The sequence below is a fragment of the Parasteatoda tepidariorum genome, chromosome 12 (assembly GCF_982258835.1).
Source record: "Parasteatoda tepidariorum strain Cologne lab strain chromosome 12, Ptep-v5.0, whole genome shotgun sequence".
Classification (NCBI taxonomy): Eukaryota; Metazoa; Arthropoda; class Arachnida; order Araneae; family Theridiidae; genus Parasteatoda; species Parasteatoda tepidariorum.
Window position 1 is genome coordinate 2,928,887 of NC_141766.1, and position 19,869 is coordinate 2,948,755.

Sequence of the window (19,869 nt, forward strand, 5' to 3'; positions counted from 1 at the left end):
ACTGTTTTTTATAATAAAAAATACTAAACTATATTTTTTTCTAGTAATTAGAACGTCCAATATATATATATATATATATATATATATATATATATATATATATATATATATATATATATATATATATATATATATATATATATATATATATATATATATATATATATTATATATATATATATATATATATATATTATATATATATATATATATATATATATTATATATATATATATATATATATATTATATATATATATATATATATATTATATATATATATATATATATATATATTATATATATATATATATATATATATTATATATATATATATATATATATATTATATATATATATATATATATATATATATATATATTATATATATATATATATATATATATATATATATATATATATATATATATATATATATATATATATATATATATATATATATATATATATATATATATATATATATATATATATATATATATATATATATATATATATATATATATATATATATATATATATATATATATATATATATATATATATATAATATGTGTGTGTGTGTATCCATCTGCGCCAAATGGTTAATTTAAAACCTAAAATTTTTAAAAAGGAAAATTACTCGTTAGTCTTAAATACTTGGTCGCCAATAATGAACTGGAAAGAAAGTGAGAATTTCGCCCTGCCTTAGACTCCTTAAGAGATGGTACTTTAAAAATAATAATCTAATAAAACTAACTATTATGTATTTAATATAAATGATTTTATTCACTTTTGAACATTGTTTAAGAAATAGTATAATACATTCTACAAAAACATATCTTTGTAAAATATATTGATAAATATGCATTAAAATTTTTCAGCATTGTAAATTATAATTTTATACCAATTATTATTGATACAGAAATGATTGATATTAGTAAAAAAAAAAAACAATTTAATAATTATACTGTAACATTCACTGAGCATATAATCTACAATATTGCATAAAATTGTTTAACATTTTTAATCTAAATATTCTGGGCTAAAGTTTTTATAGAAATTGATGATGTTCTTATCAGGTCCATTGTTGGAAAATTTTATATATTTCATTCCTGACACTAAAAACACTCTGATTAAAGCCAACCCTTTGTATCAAACAGTAACACTTCTAGGGTCATTAGAAATTCGCACTATCAGGGTCATAAGAATTTTTCCTTCATTATTCAGGAAATTTTATCCAAATCCTTTACTTTAAATACATCATTTGAATTGTTCAAAAATTTTCCTGAGTTTTTAGTAAGTCATCACTGTTTTTTTAAGGAAACCAAGCGCTAATATCATGCATTTCTGGAGGTAGTTCATTTTCTGAGGAAAAATCAGATTCATCATATTTATCAGGTGAAATTTTATTGTTGTTCTTTTTTCGGTTCTTTATCGTCAGAATTAGAGTGATTACTTCTGATATATTTATTATACGGCTATGTAATATTAATTTTGCCAACATATGACCCTCTAGAGAGTATACAGCTTGAATGAACAGAATAAAATTGTGTACGCAAGTATTATGATCTAATTCCTGAAGATTGATGCTCTAAGCGATCGCGCAGCTCTCAGGATTACAGTTAAAAAATTTCAAACTTCTCAACTAGCCACACCCACTCATTTTGATCGAAGCGTTATCCTTACGATACGAAAATAAATAAAACGAAGTCGGTGCTTTTTTTTAACAACAAGAAATTACCACACTAGGCTTTTGTCAATTGATGCCATTTTTGTGACCACTAACAAGAAAGTATGTGTATAAAAACCTTTAAACACAAAGTAAAAAATACGGATATTAAGGGTCAAAAATTTGTAAAATATAAAATGCTTCCTTTGAAATTTCCTCTTTGTTTTTAAATATTTTTATCACACTCTTCTCTCGTTAATGGTCGTGAAAAATTGCATTGACTGGCAAGGACCTAGAATCGCTAATTCTCGTGATAAAAATATCATTCTAATTCCTTTTTCTGTAAGGATCACGATACGATTAAAAATTGTTAATGTAATTTCAAAATTTCCAATTTTTTTTCTTTGAAACTTGTAACCGAAAAGCTACGCAATCGTTTTTAACACCATTCTTGAGTGCGTCGATCGTAATACTGATTTACAACATTTTATTCCGTTCACTCACCAGAAGGACACCTTGTATATGGATTTTTTTCCATCTAATTATTCTTCGTTAAAATAGGAACATTATATTGGTGAGGATCAATCATCTTGGGATCATTATCGGGTGATTCAAAAACGTTCGGAATTTTTTCGGAATTTTTTAAATCATTGAAATATTTTTGACCATCTCTATTGAACGTAGGCAAATTTCGCCCGTGAGGCATAGGATTCCTTAACCAATGATGAAATAATTGAGGATTATTTTGATTTCTTTCATTCTTGTTTAAATCTTGTTTAAATCTGCCACTCAGTGGAGGTGTAAAAAAATTGTAATTCGGTGGATCAAAATAATTAGGTCTACCTAAAAAAGGATTTGGCCTTCGAAAATAATTAAAATCATGTGGTCTATTGTCATCAATAGTAGGAAAAACATCATAGTTTCTATTGTTGTTCTTTTGACTCATTTTTACCAATGGATCAACCTTGTTAGGAACATCTTTCTTAGGATTGGTGTTTTTCGATGGATATATCATGTGTTGTTGATCTTCTTTTGGACTTATGTTATGCGGATTATCATTATCACCAAGTGGGTTAAGAGCTAAAAAATCCTTACTTTTTGGATTTTCAATGTCCTTAGAGTTATGATTATTAGCATAATTTTCCCACATCATATTGTATGGTTCTGCGTTATAATTATAGTATTCATTATATGGTTCACCGTTTGAGTAGTAATAAGGGAAAGGATACTTATCATTGTCTGGATAATAATATCTCTCATAATAATTAGGTATATAGTTTCTGTAATCTGGATAATAATATGGTTTCGGGAATGGATAATTATTGTAATATGGATAATAGTAAAAGTCATTTGGAAGATAATCTTGTGGATAGTTTTCATTGTACATTTCCGGCACAATTTTGTTTTTAAAAGAAGATAGATCTAAGAAATTACTGCCATCAGGATTACTGCTGCCAATGTTGTTTACTGGTGCATTATATTGGTTAATTTCAGAGTTGTGAGGAACATAATTTTTCGGGGTATACTCAGCATTCATTTCATCAATGAAAGGTATACCCTCAGTGTTAGATACAGTTAAATCATACTGGTTATAATCTCCGAAATAAAATTTATTTTTATCTAAATTTTCAGATGAGACTTTTTCCCTATTAGGAAGAAAACTATCTGGTGCTGGAGCCATTAGCATGTCTCTAACCATATTATCCGGCATTTTAGTATTTATTCCACCAATGTCATCCTCAGACGTAGCTGTTTCATCATCAAAACCAGCCCTGTTAATGTCAATTATATGTGTATTACGATAATTATTCTCAGTGGAAATTTTGTCTGGCCTACTAAAAATATTTTGTGGAGAGAAATTCATTAACTTTGAATTGTGATCTTCCCTTGAAACCCAGAACTCTTCTGAACGTTTCCTTGGCTTTGTAGAAGGTAAGCCAAACTCCGATGGACTCAAAGTCGTACTTAACATTCCAAGAATCCAATCAGGATCTTGTGCCATTACCATATTATCTTCAGAATAGATTACACCTGCATCATCCTGACTATTTCCTGCACTTTCATTAGGAGTATTTTTGGAGTAGCCCCAGGTAGAGTCTCGTTCATTGCTTTCATCAGAACTGGTTGGAGTAGAATTTTCTTCTAAGTAAGAGGTCGAGTCACCACTTCCTGTATTTTCATTTGAAGTATTGTCGGTGTAAACCCAGGAATAGTCTTGTTCATTACTTTCCTCAGATGTTGAAGGATAACCTGTATTTTCTGCATAATTTAATGGAGTACTATCTGTGTCATTATTAGAGACACCATACTTATTGCCTTCATCAGAGCTGGTTGGAGTAGAATTTTCTTCTGAATAAGAGGTCGAGTCACCACTTCCTGCCTCTTCATTTGAAGTACTGTCGGTATAGCTCCAGGTAGATTCTTGTTCATTGCTTTGCTCAGAGGTGGAAGGATAACCAGTATTTTCTGCACCGTTTTCATTGCTTTCATCAAAGCTGGTTGGAGTAGAATTTTCTTCTGAGTAAGTAGATGAGTCACCACTACCTGTAGTTTCATTTGGAGTACCGTCAAGATAGCCCCAGGTAGAGTCTTGTTCATTGTTTTCCTCAGAGATGGAATGATAACCAATATTTTCAGCATAATTTAATGGAGCACTATCTGTGTTACTAATTGAGGCACCGTGTTCAGTGCTTTCATTAGAGCTGGTTGGAGTAGAATTTTCTTCTGAGTAAGAGGTTGAGTCACCACTTCCTGTATTTTCATTTGAAGTACTGTCGGAGTAGCTCCAGGAATCGTCTTGCCCAATGCTTTCTTCAGAGTTGGAGGAATAACTGGTATTTCCTGCACTATTTAATGAAGCACTATCTGTGAAACTAATTGAGGCATCGTATTTAATGCTTTCATCAGAGCTAGTAAGAGTAGAATAGCTCTCTGAATTAGAGAGAATTTCCCCACTTTCTGCATTTTCCTTTGATGCACTGTCACTATTGTCCCATTGTAAGTCTTGCTCATTGCTGTCCTCAGAGTCGGAAATATAATTAGTACTTCCTGCATTATTAAAAGGAGTATTACCTGTGTAACTCATTCTATATCCATACTTATTGCTTTCATCAGAGCTGGTAGGAATCGAAATTTCCTCTGAGTTAGAGGAAAAATCACCGCTTCCAGTACTCTCATGTTGAGTACTTCTATCATTGCTCCATGTTGAGTACTGTTCATTAATTTCCTCAGAGAGGGAAGGGGAATAATATTTTTCTGCACCCGAAAGATAACGGGTATTTCTGTCATTATCATATGGAATACTATCTGTATAACTCCAAGAAGCACCATAGTTTTTACGTTTTACAGAACTTCCCGAATATTCCTTTTTTAATTGTATTTTGTTTGTGTTTCTTATATTCTTGTTTTTAGACCAGTCAGGCATTAACCGCTTCAACGCAACATTATCCTCTTCATTTAATGTCATTTGTTCTGACAAAGCAGTTATACCTGACTTACGTCCTTTTTTTATTTTGGGCTCGAGGGTCTTTTTGTTTGATTGGTAAAACTTCGTCATTTTGTTCGTTTTCAAACTTCTCGTGTCTGCTTTTGACCAAGATTCACCTAGACTTTTAAATAATTTATCAATTTCATCCATATAATTATCTTTAGATCTATTATTTTCATCTGAACTATAGTAATGTAATTTATTTTTTTGACTTCTATATGAAGTAGATGGCGTGAAATATGACTTGATATGGTTTTCATTACCCGTATAGGCAGGCGATGACAATTTCAGATCATATGACCTAAATGCTTTTCCTGGCGTAACTGGAAAGTTAAAAGGTTCCCCTTCTTTTAAGTAAAGATTCGAGATTTTATTATACACTTTATAACCAGTTCCAATATTAAACACGTCTACAGTTGTTATCTTCGAATTGAGAGAGGGAACCGATGTAGTTTTCGTTGTTTGAGAAGATGAAGTAGTACTCCGAGGGCCATAATTCTGTGAGTGATAACTGGATTCGAGTGAGCGAGAATCAACTTGAATTTTTTCCAAAGACCCCTCGAAGCTTTTTGAGTCAGGAGAATAATCATTGTCTTCGCGGACACTACCCACTCTTCGGCCGTTTATGATAACATTAATATTTTCAATGATTTCAATTTTTGGTTTGTGTTTAGTACTTAAATAAGGCATTGTTGTTTTATGCAGAATAGAAACTGATCCCTTCACTGAAGACTTTGATCCCATACTTCCAGTTGACGAGGAAATTCCGCTGGTATTAGAAAGGCTAACAGAAGAGGAACCTGAATACATCGATTTGCTAGGAAACGAGTCAGTAGCTTCGGTATCCACCAGAGTACTATCACCACTGCCCAAGGGAGAGGTATGTTCATGGCTTTCTTCGAATTTGAAAGTATCACTGGTACTTCCTGCGTTATTAACTGGAGTACTATTCGTGTAACTCAAAGGAAAACCGTATTTATTGCTTTCACCAGAACTGATAGGAGTAGAATTTTCTTCTGAGTAAGTGGACGAGTCACCACTACCTGTACTTTCATTTGGATGACTGTCAAGGTAGATCCAGGTAGAGTCTTGTTCATTGTTTCCCTCAGAGGTGGAAGGATAACCAGTATTTTCAGCATAATTTAATGGAGTACTAATTGCGCTACTAATGGAGCCACCGTTTTCAGTGCCTTCATCAGAGCTGGTGGGAGTAGAATTTTCTTCAGAGTAAGTGGACGAGTCACCACTTTCCGTACTTTCACTTTTAGTACCATCGGTGTCACCCCAGGTAGAGTCTCGTTCATTGCTTTTTTCAGAGTTGGAAGGATAACCAACATTATCTACACCTTTTTCAGCGCTTTCATCAGAGCTGGTTGGAGTAACATTTCCTTCTGAGTAAGTGGACGAGTCACCACTTCCTGTACTTTCACTTGGAGAACTATCAGTGTCTCCCCAGGAAGAGTCTTGTTCATTGCTTTTCACAGAGGTGGAAGGATGACCAGTATTTTCTGCACCGCGTTCATTGCTTTCATCCGAGCTTGTTGGAGTAGAATTTTGTTCTGAGTAAGTGGACGAGTCACCACTATCTGTACTTTCATTTGGAGTACTGTCGAGGTAGCCCCAGGTGGCGTCTAGATCATTGTTTTCCTCTGAGGTGGAAGGATAACCAGTATTTTCTGCACCGCGTTCATTGCTTTCATCCGAGCTTGTTGGAGTAGAATTTTGTTCTGAGTAATTGGACGAGTCACCACTATCTGTACTTTCATTTGGGTTACTGTCGAGGTAGCCCCAGGCATAGTCTTGTTCATTGTTTTCCTCTGAAGTGGAAGGATAACCAGTACTTTCAGCATAATTTAATGGAGTACTATCTGCGCTACTAATGGAGCCACCGTTTTCAGTGCCTTCATCAGAGCTGGTGGGAGTAGAATTTTCTTCAGAGTAAGTGGACGAGTCACCACTTTCCGTACTTTCACTTTTAATACCATCGGTGACGCCCCAGGTAGAGTCTCGTTCATTGCTTTTCTCAGAGTTGGAAGGATAACCAACATTATCTGCACCGTTTTCGTTGATTTCATCAGAGCTGGTAGGAGTGGAAATTTCTTCTGAGTAAACACTTCCTGTAATTTCACTTGGAGTATAATCGGTGTCACCCCAGGTAAAATCTTGTTCATTGCTTTTCTCAGAGGAGGAAGGATAACCAGTTTTTTCTACACCATTTTCGTTGCTTTCATCAGAGCTGGTAGGAGTAGAATTTTCTTCTGAGTAAGTGGACGAGTCACCACTTCCGGTACTTTCATTTGGAGCACTGTCGGTGTAGCCCCAGGTAGAGTCTTTTTCATTGCTTTTCTCAGAGGTGGAAGGATAAACAGTATTTTCTGCACCGGGTTCATTGCTTTCATCAGAGCTTGTTGGAGTAGAATTTTCTTCTGAGTAAGTGGACGAGTCTCTACTTCCTGTCCCTTTACTTGGAGTACTTTCGGAGTCACCCCAGGTAGAGTCTTGTTCATTGCTTTTCACAGAGTTGGAGGGATGGCCAATATTTTCTGCACCCTTTTCATTGCTTTCATTAGAGCTGTTTGGAATAGAATTTTCGTCTGAGTAAGTGGACGAGTCACCAATACCTGTACTTTCATTTGGATTACTGTCAAGGTAGCCCCAGGAAGAGTCTTGTTCATTGTTTTCCTCTGAGGAGGATGGATAACCAATATTTTCAGCATAATTTACTGGAGTACTATATATGCTACTAATAGAGCCACCGTTTTCGGTGCTTTCACCAGCGCTGGCTGGAGTGGAATTTTTATCTGAGTAAGTGGACGAGTCACCACTATCTGCACTTTCACTTGGAGTACTATCAGTGTCACCCCAGGTAGAGTCTTGTTCATTTCTTTTCTCAGATGTGGAAGGATAACCAGTTTCTTCTGCACCATTTTCAATGCTTTCAATAGAGCTGGTTGGAGCAGAATTTTCTTCTGAGTAAGTGGACGAGTCACCACTATCTGTACTTTCATTTGGAGTACTGTCAAGGTAGCCCCAGGTGGCGTCTAGATCATTGTTTTCCTCTGATGTGGAAGAATAACCAGTATTTTCAGCACCGGGTTCATTGCTTTCATCAGAGCTTGTTGGAGTAGAATTTTCTTCTGAGTAAACGGACGAGTCACCACTTCCTGTACTTTCACTTGGAGTACTGTAGGTGTCACCCCAGAGTGAGATTTGTTCATTACTTTTCTCAGAGGCGGAAGGATAGCCAGTATCTTCTGCACCGCGTTCATTGCTTTCATCTGAGCTTGTTGGAGTAGAATTTTGTTCTGAGTAAGTGGACGAGTCACCAGTATCTGTACTTTCATTTGGGTTACTGTCAACGTAGCCCCAAGCAGAGTCTTGTTCATTGTTTTCCTCTGAAGTGGAAGGATGACCAGTATTTTCTGCATAATTTAATGGAGTACTGTCTGTGTTACTAATAGGGGCACCGTTTTCAGTGCTTTCATCAAAGCTGGTAGGAGTAGAATTTTCTTCTGAGTAAACGGATGAGTCACCACTTCCAGTACTTTCACTTGGAGTGCTATCGGTGTCACCCCAGAGAGAGATTTGTTCATTACTTTTCTCAGAGGCGGAAGGATAACCAGTATTTTCTGCACCGCGTTCATTGCTTTCATCCGAGCTTGTTGGAGTAGAATTTTGTTCTGAGTAAGTGGACGAGTCACCAGTATCTGTACTTTCATTTGGGTTACTGTCAAGGTAGCCAAAAGCAGAGTCTTGTTCATTGTTTTCCTCTGAAGTGGAAGGATGACCAGTATTTTCTGCATAATTTAATGGAGTACTGTCTGTGTTACTAATAGGGGCACCGTTTTCAGTGCTTTCATCAAAGCTGGTAGGAGTAGAATTTTCTTCAGAGTAAGTGGACGAGTCACCACTTCCTGTACTTTCAATTGAAGTACTATCGGTATAGTCCCAAGTAGAGTCTTTTTCATTGCTTTTCTCAGAGGTGGAAGGATAACCAGTAGTTTCAGCACGGTTTTCAGTGCTTTCATCAGGGCTGGTTGGAGTAGAATTTAGTTCTGAGTAAGTGGACGAGTCACCACTTCCTGTACTTTCAATTGAAGTACTATCGGTATAGTCCCAAGTAGAGTCTTTTTCATTGCTTTTCTCAGAGGTGGAAGGATAACCAGTAGTTTCTGCACGGTTTTCAGTGCTTTCATCAGGGCTGGTTGGAGTAGAATTTAGTTCTGAGTAAGAGGACGAGTCACCAGTTCCTGTACCTTCACTTGAAGTACTATCGATGTCGCCCCAGGTAGAGTCTTGTTCATTGCTTTTCTCAGAGGTGGAAGGATAACCGGTATTTTCAGCACCGTTTTCAGTGCTTTCATCAGAGCTGGTTGGAGCAGAATTTTGTTCTGAGTAAGTGGACGAGTCACCACTTCCTGTACCTTCACTTGAAGTACTAACAGTGTCGCCCAAGGTCGAGTCTTGTTCATTGCTTTTCTCAGAGGTTGAAGGATAACCAGTATTTTCAGCATAATTTAATGGAGTTCTATCAGTAACATTATTTGGTGCAACGTTTTCATTGCTTTCATCAGAGCTGGTTGGAGTGGAATTTTCTTCTGAGTAGGAGGACGATTCTCCACTTCCTTTACTTTCATTTAGAGTACTATCGGTGTAGCCCCAGGCAGAGTCTTTTTCATTGCCTTTCTCAGGGGTGGGGGGATAACCAGTATTTTCTGCACCGTTTTCAGTGCTTTCATCAGAGCTGGTTAGAGTAGAATTTTCTTCTGAGTAGGAGGACGAGTCACCACTTCCTGTACTCTCATTTGGAGAACTATCGGTGTAGCCCCAGGCAGAGTCTTTTTCATTGCTTTTCTCAGAAGTGGATGAATAACCAGTATTTTCTGCACCTTTTTCAGAGCTTTCATCAGAGCTGGTTGGAGTAGAATTTTCTTCTGAGTAAGTGGACGAGTAGCCACTACCTGTACTTTCATTTGGGTTACCATCAAGGTAGCCCCAGGTAGAGTCTTGTTCATTGTTTTCCTCTGATGTGGAAGGATACCCAGTATTTCCAGCATAGTTTAATGGAGTACTATCTGTGGTACTAACTGGTTCACCGTTTTCAGTGCTTTCATGAGAGTTGGTTGGAGTAGGATTTTCTTCTGAGTAGGAGGACGATTCAACATTTCCTATACTTTCATTTGGGGTACTATCGGTGTAGCCCCAGGTGGAGTCTTGTTCATTGCTTTTCTCAGAAGTGGAGGGATAACCAGTATCTTCTGCACCGTTTTCATTGCTTTCATCAGAGCTGATTGGAGCAGAATTTCCTTCTGAGTAAGTGGACGAGTCACCACTTCCTGTACCTTCACTTGGAGTACTATCGTTGTCGCCCCAGGCAGAGTCTTGTTCATTGCTTTTCTCAGAGGTGGAAGGATAACCAATATTTTCAGCATAATTTAATGGAGTTCTATCAGTGATATTATTTGGGGCAATGTTTTCATTGCTTTCACCAGAGCTGGTTGGAGTAGAATTTTCTTCTGAGTTGGAGGACGAGTCACCACTTCCTGTATTTTCATTTGGAGAACTATCGGTGTAGCCCCAGGCAGAGTCTTTTTCATTGCTTTTCTCAGAAGTGGAGGGATAACCAGTATTTTCTGCTCCGTTTTCAGTGCTTTCATCAAAGCTGTTCGGAGTAGAATTTTCTTCTGAATAAGTAGACGAGTCACCACTATCCGTACTTTCATTTGGGTTACCATCAAGGTAGCCCCAGGTAGAGTCTTGTTCATTGTTTTCCTCTGATGTGGAAGGATACCCAGTATTTCCAGCATAGTTTAATGGAGTACTATCTGTGGTACTAACTGGTTCACCGTTTTCAGTGCTTTCATGAGAGTTGGTTGGAGTAGGATTTTCTTCTGAGTAAGCGGACGATTCACCATTTCCTGTACTTTCATTTGGAGTATTATCGACGTTGTCCCAGGCAGAGTCTTTTTCATTGCTTTTCTCAGAGGTGGAGGGATAACCAGTATTTTCTGCACCGTTTTCAGTGCTTTCATCAGAGCTGGTTGGAGTAAAATTTTCTTCTGAGTAGGTGGACGAGTCACCTCTTCCTGTACTTTCAGTTGGAGTACTATCGGTGTCGCCCCAGGTAGATTCTTGTTCATTGCGCGTCTCATTGGTAGAAGGATAACCAGTATTTTCTGCACCGTTTTCTTTGCTTTCATTAGAGCTATTTGGAGATGAATTTTCTTCTGAGTAAGAGAACGATTCACCATTTCCTGTACTTTCATTTGGTGAACTGTCGGTGTAGCCCCATGTGGAGTCTTGTTCATTGTTTTCCTTTGAGGTGGAAGGATAACCAGTACTTTCACCGTAGTTTAATGGAATTCTATCTGTGTTACTAATTGGGGCACCGATTTCAGTGCCTTTATCAGAGCTGGTTGGAGTGGAAATTTCTTCTGAGTAAGCGGACGATTCACCATTTCCTGTTCTTTCATTTGGAGTACTATCGGCGTTGCCCCTGGTTGAGTTTTTTTCATTGCTTTTCTCAGAGGTGGAAGGATAAACAGTATTTTCTGCACCGTTTTCAGTGCTTTCATCATTACTGGTTTGAGTAAAATTTTCTTCTGAGTAGGTGGACGAGTCACCACTTCCTGTACCTTCACTTGAAGTACTAACAGTGTCGCCCAAGGTCGAGTCTTGTTCATTGCTTTTCTCAGAGGTTGAAGGATAACCAGTATTTTCAGCATAATTTAATGGAGTTCTATCAGTAACATTATTTGGTGCAACGTTTTCATTGCTTTCATCAGAGCTGGTTGGAGTGGAATTTTCTTCTGAGTAGGAGGACGATTCTCCACTTCCTTTACTTTCATTTAGAGTACTATCGGTGTAGCCCCAGGCAGAGTCTTTTTCATTGCCTTTCTCAGGGGTGGGGGGATAACCAGTATTTTCTGCACCGTTTTCAGTGCTTTCATCAGAGCTGGTTAGAGTAGAATTTTCTTCTGAGTAGGAGGACGAGTCACCACTTCCTGTACTTTCATTTGGAGAACTATCGGTGTAGCCCCAGGCAGAGTCTTTTTCATTGCTTTTCTCAGAAGTGGATGAATAACCAGTATTTTCTGCACCTTTTTCAGAGCTTTCATCAGAGCTGGTTGGAGTAGAATTTTCTTCTGAGTAAGTGGACGAGTAGCCACTACCTGTACTTTCATTTGGGTTACCATCAAGGTAGCCCCAGGTAGAGTCTTGTTCATTGTTTTCCTCTGATGTGGAAGGATACCCAGTATTTCCAGCATAGTTTAATGGAGTACTATCTGTGGTACTAACTGGTTCACCGTTTTCAGTGCTTTCATGAGAGTTGGTTGGAGTAGGATTTTCTTCTGAGTAAGAGGACGATTCAACATTTCCTATACTTTCATTTGGGGTACTATCGGTGTAGCCCCAGGTGGAGTCTTGTTCATTGCTTTTCTCAGAAGTGGAGGGATAACCAGTATCTTCTGCACCGTTTTCATTGCTTTCATCAGAGCTGATTGGAGCAGAATTTCCTTCTGAGTAAGTGGACGAGTCACCACTTCCTGTACCTTCACTTGGAGTACTATCGTTGTCGCCCCAGGCAGAGTCTTGTTCATTGCTTTTCTCAGAGGTGGAAGAATAACCAATATTTTCAGCATAATTTAATGGAGTTCTATCAGTGATATTATTTGGGGCACCGTTTTCATTGCTTTCACCAGAGCTGGTTGGAGTAGAATTTTCTTCTGAGTTGGAGGACGAGTCACCACTTCCTGTATTTTCATTTGGAGAACTATCGGTGTAGCCCCAGGCAGAGTCTTTTTCATTGCTTTTTTCAGAAGTGGCGGGATAACCAGTATTTTCTGCACCGTTTTCAGTGCTTTCATCAAAGCTGTTCGGAGTAGAATTTTCTTCTGAATAAGTAGACGAGTCACCACTATCCGTACTTTCATTTGGGTTACCGTCAAGGTGGCCCCAGGTAGAGTCTTGTTCATTGTTTTCCTCTGAGGTGGAAGGATAACCAGTACTTTCACCGTAGTTTAATAGAGTTCTATCTGTGTTACTAATTGGGGCACCGTTTTCAGTGCCTTCATCAGAGCTGGTTGGAGTAGATTTTTCTTCTGAGTAAGCGGACGATTCACCATTTCCTGTACTTTCATTTGGAGTATTATCGACGTTGTCCCAAGCAGAGTCGTTTTCATTGCTTTTCTCAAAGGTGGAGGGATAACCAGTATTTTCTGCACCGTTTTCAGTGCTTTCATCAGAGCTGGTTGGAGTAAAATTTTCTTCTGAGTAGGTGGACGAGTCACCTCTTCCTTTACTTTCAGTTGGAGTACTATCGGTGTCGCCCCAGGTAGATTCTTGTTCATTGCGCGTCTCATTGGTAGAAGGATAACCAGTATTTTCTGCACCGTTTTCTTTGCTTTCATTAGAGCTATTTGGAGATGAATTTTCTTCTGAGTAAGAGAACGATTCACCATTTCCTGTACTTTCATTTGGTGAACTGTCGGTGTAGCCCCATGTGGAGTCTTGTTCATTGTTTTCCTCTGAGGTGGAAGGATAACCAGTACTTTCACCGTAGTTTAATGGAATTCTATCTGTGTTACTAATTGGGGCACCGATTTCAGTGCCTTTATCAGAGCTGGTTGGAGTGGAATTTTCTTCTGAGTAAGCGGACGATTCACCATTTCCTGTTCTTTCATTTGGAGTACTATCGGCGTTGCCCCTGGTTGAGTCTTTTTCATTGCTTTTCTCAGAGGTGGAAGGATAAACAGTATTTTCTGCACCGTTTTCAGTGCTTTCATCATTACTGGTTTGAGTAGAATTTTCTTCTGAGTAGGTGGACGAGTCACTACTTCCTGCACTTTCATTTGGAGTACTATCGTTGTCGCCCCAGGTAGATTCTTGTTCATTACGCGTCTCAGAGGTGGAAGGATGACCAGTATTTTCTGCACCGTTTTCTTTGCTTTCATTAGAGCTGGTTTTAGTAGAATTTTCTTCTGAGTAAGTAGACCAGTCGCCACTACCTGTACTTTCATTTGGATTACTGTCAAGGTAGCCCCAGGTAGAGTCTTTTTCATTGTTTTTTTCCGAAGTGGAAGGATAACCAGTATTTTCTGCTCCGTTTTCATTGCTTTCTTTAGAGCTGTTTGGAGTAGAATTTTCTCCTGAATCAGTAGACGAGTCACCACTATTCGTACTTTCATTTGGGTTACTGTCAAGGTAGACCCAGGTAGAGACTTGTTCATTGTTTTCCTCTGAGGTGGAAGGATAACCAGTATTTTCACCATCGTTTAATGGAGTACTATCTGTGTTACTAACAGGGGCTCCGTTTTCAGTGCTTTCTTCAGATCTGGTTGGAGTGGAATTTTCTTCTGAGTAGGTGGACGAGTCACCACTTCCTGTAGTTTTATTTTGAGTACTATCGGTGTCGGCCCAGGTAGATTCTTGTTCATTGCTCGTCTCAGAGCTGGAAGGATAACCAGTATTTTCAGCACCGTTTTCTTTGCTCTCATTAGAGCTGGTGTGAGTAGAATTTTCTTCTGAGTAAGTGGACGAGTCACCACTACCCGTACTTTCATTTGGGTTACTGTCAATGTAGCCCCCGGTAGAGCCTTGTTCATTGCTTTCCTCTGAGGTGGAAGGATAGCTAGTATTTTCAGCATAGTTTAATGGAGTACTATCTGTGTTACTGACTGGAGCTCCATTTTCAGTGCTTTCATTAGAGCTGGTTGGAGTAAAATTTTCTTCTGAGTAGGTGGACGAGTCACCACTTCCTGTACTTTCAGTTGGAGTACTATCGGTGTCGCCCCAGGTAGATTCTTGTTCATTGCGCGTCTCATTGGTAGAAGGATAACCTGTATTTTCTGCACCGTTTTCTTTGCTTTCATTAGAGCTATTTGGAGTTGAATTTTCTTCTGAGTAAGAGGGCGATTCACCATTTCCTGTACTTTCATTTGGTGAACTGTCGGTGTAGCCCCATGTGGAGTCTTGTTCATTGTTTTCCTCTGAGTTGGAAGGATAACCAGTATTTTCACCATCGTTTAATGGAGTACTATCTGTGTTACTAATAGGGGCTCCGTTTTCAGTGCTTTCATCAAAGCTGGTAGGAGTAGAATTTTCTTCAGAGTAAGTGGACGAGTCACCACTTCCTGTACTTTCATTTGGAGAGCTATCGGTGTAGCCCCAGGCAAAGTCTTTTTCATTGCTTTTCTCAAAGTTGGAGGAGTAACCCGTATTTTCTACAACGTTTTCAGTGCTTTCATCAGAGCTAGTAGGAGTGGAATTTTCTAAAGAGTGGGTGGATGAGTCACCACTTCCTGTAGTTTCATTTGGAGTACTATCGGTGTCGCCCCAGGTAGATTCTTGTTCATTGCTCGTCTCAGAGGAGGAAGTATAACCAGTATTTTCTGCTCCGTTTTCTTTGCTTTCATTAGAGCTGGTGTGAGTAGAATTTTCTTCTGAGTAAATGGACGAGTCACCACTACCTGTACTTTCACTTGGTTTACTGTCAAGGTAGCCCCAGGTAGAGTCTTGTTCATTGTTTTCCTCTGAGGTGGAAATATAACCAGTATTTTCAGCATAGCTTAATGAAGTTCTACCTGTGTTACTAATTGGGGCACCGTTTTCAGTGCTTTCATCAGAGCTGGTTGGAGTAGAATTTTCTTCTGAGTAAGAGGACGATTCACCATTTCCTGTACTTTCATTAGGACTACTATCTGTGTAGCCCCAGGTGGTGTCTTGTTCATTGCTTTTCTCTGAGGTGGAAGGAAAATCAGTATTTTCTGCACCGTTTTCGTTGCTTTTATCAGAGCTGGTTGGAGTAGAATTTTCTTCTGAGTAAGTGGACGAGTCACCACTACCCGTACTTTCATTTGGGTTACTGTCAATGTAGCCCCCGGTAGAGCCTTGTTCATTGTTTTCCTCTGAGGTGGAAGGATAGCCAGTATTTTCAGCATAGTTTAATGGAGTACTATCTGTGTTACTGACTGGAGCTCCGTTTTCAGTGCTTTTATCAGAGCTGGTTGGAGTAGAATTTTCCTCTGAGTAAGTGGACGAGTCACCACTTCCTGTACTTTCATTTGGAGCACTGTCGGTGTAGCCCCAGGTAGAGTCTTTTTCATTGCTTTTCTCAGAGGTGGAAGGATAAACAGTATTTTCTGCACCGGGTTCATTGCTTTCATCAGAGCTTGTTGGAGTAGAATTTTCTTCTGAGTAAGTGGACGAGTCTCTACTTCCTGTCCCTTCACTTGGAGTTCTTTCGGTGTCACCCCAGGTAGAGTCTTGTTCATTGCTTTTCTCAGAGTTGGAGGGATGGCCAATATTTTCTGCACCGTTTTCATTGCTTTCATTAGAGCTGTTTGGAATAGAATTTTCTTCTGAGTAAGTGGACGAGTCACCACTACCTGTACTTTCATTTGGATTACTGTCAAGGTAGCCCCAGGTAGAGTCCTGTTCATTGTTTTCCTTAGAGGTGGAAGTGTATCCAGTATTTTTAGCGTAATTTGATGGAGTACTTTCTGTGTTACTAATTGAGGCACTATTTTCAGTGCTTTCATCAGAGCTGGTAAGAGTAGATTTTTCTCCTGAGAAGAAGGAATTCTCACGTCTTCCTGTTCTCTTAGTTCGAGTATTTTCGATGTTGCTCCATGGTTCGCCTTGCTGTTTGCTTTCTTCATAGTTAGAATCAGAATAATTAGAATTTTGCGAACTTTCTGTACGTTGTGAACTTATCGAAGCCCTTGTATGCATTATTTCAGATGAATCTGAGACTTTTTCTGATAATGTTGCAATTGTATATGATGATCTGTCTGAAATTTTATCTTTTATTATCTTAGGAGTGGTTGTTGTTATTGCAATTGTATGCGAGGTTGATAATACTTTTTTACGGCTTATAGTGTGGATTGAATTTTCCGGAATGGTGGATGAGCTGACTTTGTCTGAGTATTTCGATTGTTCCGGTGTATAATCCATATACAATGACGCTTTTAATAAATTTTGATTTGTGTCTGGCTCATTAGATTCTTCTATAGATTCTCCATCATTGAAATAATCTATAATTTCTTTACTGCCTACCACTTTTCCATCCACTAGGATCACAATGTTCTCGTCAATTTCTATTTCGGGTCCTTTATTATGTGTTTTATTTGAATTTTTTTTCAAGTTACCGAAAAGTTCGTTGCTATTTCCTTTCCTTTTTTCAGCAGATAAAGTTCTTAAAATTTCTGAAACTAGCTTTTGTTTCTTTATCGAATCTTTTCTTAAAAATTCCGGGGTTAGCAGTTTATTTATATTGTATTTATATTTTTTATTATGTTTCTGAATATTGCCTCCGCCATTCATTTTCTCACTAGAATATGTGTGATCATCTTTTTCGGAATTGCTTTTTCGTGTTTTACTTGTTCGATCTGAATGAATATTGCCACTGCCATCGATATTCTTATTAGAATATTCGTTCCTACTTTCTTCTGAACGACTTTCCAGTGTTTTGCTTGTTCTATCTGGATGAGTATTTTCACTACCATTGATATTCTCTCTGGAATTTGTGTTACCTTTTTCAGAATATCTTTCTGGTGTTCCACGCGTTAAAAGTCTGTTGAACATAGTGTTTTCATTTTTCTGTAATTTAGGCAAATAATTCCCTATTGAACCAACATTTTCTATACTTTGTGGCTTTTGTTGATTTACAGAAGGTTTTTTAATTTTTTTCCTCTGATTTTCATTGTTATTGTCTCCTTCGGAATGGTATCCAATCAAATCATCATTTGATCTTTTTTTGTACGTTATTGTTCCATCACGATGGTGTACTCTAGTAATACTTGGGCTACGATAGTGATTTGTCCCAATTTTTTTAAAAAATGAGAATACGTCCTGATCTCTGTCCACTCCTCTAACATATTCATTCTTGAAATTGCTGTCTGATTTACCTATTGTCTTACCTTTTGGTTTTTTCCTCATCAACATAACAATCATTCGAAGCTCGTGAATAAAGCCATTCTTCATATCAGCCAATTTTTTTTTGAATGATAATTTTAGAGCATTTTCAACAGCTTGAAGTCTTGTATGTACGTTATTTCCCGTTTCATCAACATAAACTATTGCTTCTGCTAGAGATGAAATGAATGCCATTGATAAAGCTTCCTGTCTTATAGGAGGCACTGCATGTCCTTTTGATGAATTGTAAGCTGCCATCGTAAGATCCTTGACAATAACTTCAATATCATTTTTTGATTTAGATCCTAAAACAGTGGATGAGCGTATGTGGCTCAAAAACTTGCTCGAGAAATATCTCGTGCTTTCGTAAGTGTGAAACGGATTATTTGCAGCAAAGACAAAACTTCTATCTGTAGTCGCGTAAGCCCAATTGAGCACAATAAAGATAATAGAGCAACGTAGAAGAAACCAATCCATATTGCGCTGTTTAAAATAAACTGATAAGATTTTCTGCTTCGACTTAAGACCCAATATATATGCTTCCGAATCGTGACCAGATTACCGTCATATGAACGATGCAATCAATGATATTTGGGTAGTCTGCTTTTAAAGTAAATACTCACTGAAGAATCTACTAACTCAATTTTGCTTTTTTTTTAATTTTTGTGCTGAAAGCAAATTGTTTTCAAAAATATTTTCTTAATCATTAATTCAAAACTATTACCATAAAACAGGATCTCCTTTTAATCGTTAGATTTTTATTACAGACTGCACCTGCTTCCATTCATCCTATCTATAAAAAAAATCTATGAGCGCTGAATCTGTAGTTTGATGGGAAACTATTAAGTTAGAATACCTTCTGAAACGGCAAACACTTAATTTAATTAATCTATTAATTGTTTTTTCATTCCTAGAACAGTTAAATTGGAAAGATTTCTTGGTTTGGATTTAGTTCCGACCAATTATTCGACTGAGAAATCAGAAAAACCCCCACGTTTTAATATTTCATATTAAAAGAAATCATGTCTATATTAGTCTATATTAAAATCATGTCTATATCATGTCTATATTAAAAGAAATATAGACAGCATTTATGTTGTTTTAAATTTTAGTTTAATAAAACTGTCATGACTTATGAGATTAAAAGCTCGTATTTTGCATATCGTGGTGAGTACAGAAAAAACATATTTCATATTTTACTCTTATTTTAGATTCTTCTTTCTTTATGTACGGAATGAGAGTTTTCTTAATCACAATGAGGGATTTAAAGTATATCATGAGTAGATATAGTACTCAAAGTAAAAAAGCGAACAAACTGAATAACTTTTGCTCTAAGGATCAGATTTTCACTCATTAGAACTTAATCTTAATGGTTAGAAGTTTTAACCTTTAATATTATCATTAATTTTAAGTGGACGATATTTTAAGTCCTAAAATTAGATACAAAAAAGTATTTTCTCTGAATAAACATGACATTTTCTACTTCGGATTCGTATTCTTGACCCTTAAAAAAATAGGGGGGGGGGGAGAGTAGCCGCCATTTGGAAAATATAGACTCAATAATTTAGCAGGAGGATCCCTTAATGTTAATTTTATTATTCAATATTTTACACTGTTTCTTAAATCTTTACTTAAGACAGTGTTTCCTATAGTGTGGTGCGTTTACCCCCAAGGGTACAGGAACAGTTTAGTGGGGGTACACGTTCTTATGCGAAATATCTTGCAACAAACGAAAATTTAAAAAAAGAAAATTTTAAAAGCAAAGCTAGCCATGAAAATTTACGATTACGAATTTT

The 19,869-nt window shown here is 37.3% G+C and overlaps 1 protein-coding gene across 1 annotated transcript; it reads right to left on the bottom strand.

Annotated features, from left to right (window-relative positions):
- Positions 1-761: 761 nt before the first annotated feature.
- Positions 762-18,594, bottom strand: LOC107448288 (uncharacterized). The gene has a single exon (XM_043054530.3). It carries the CDS (start codon positions 18,548-18,550, stop codon positions 2,210-2,212), a length of 16,341 nt encoding a protein of 5,446 aa, XP_042910464.3. The 5' UTR covers positions 18,551-18,594; the 3' UTR covers positions 762-2,209.
- Between the last annotated feature and the right edge of the window lie 1,275 nt (positions 18,595-19,869).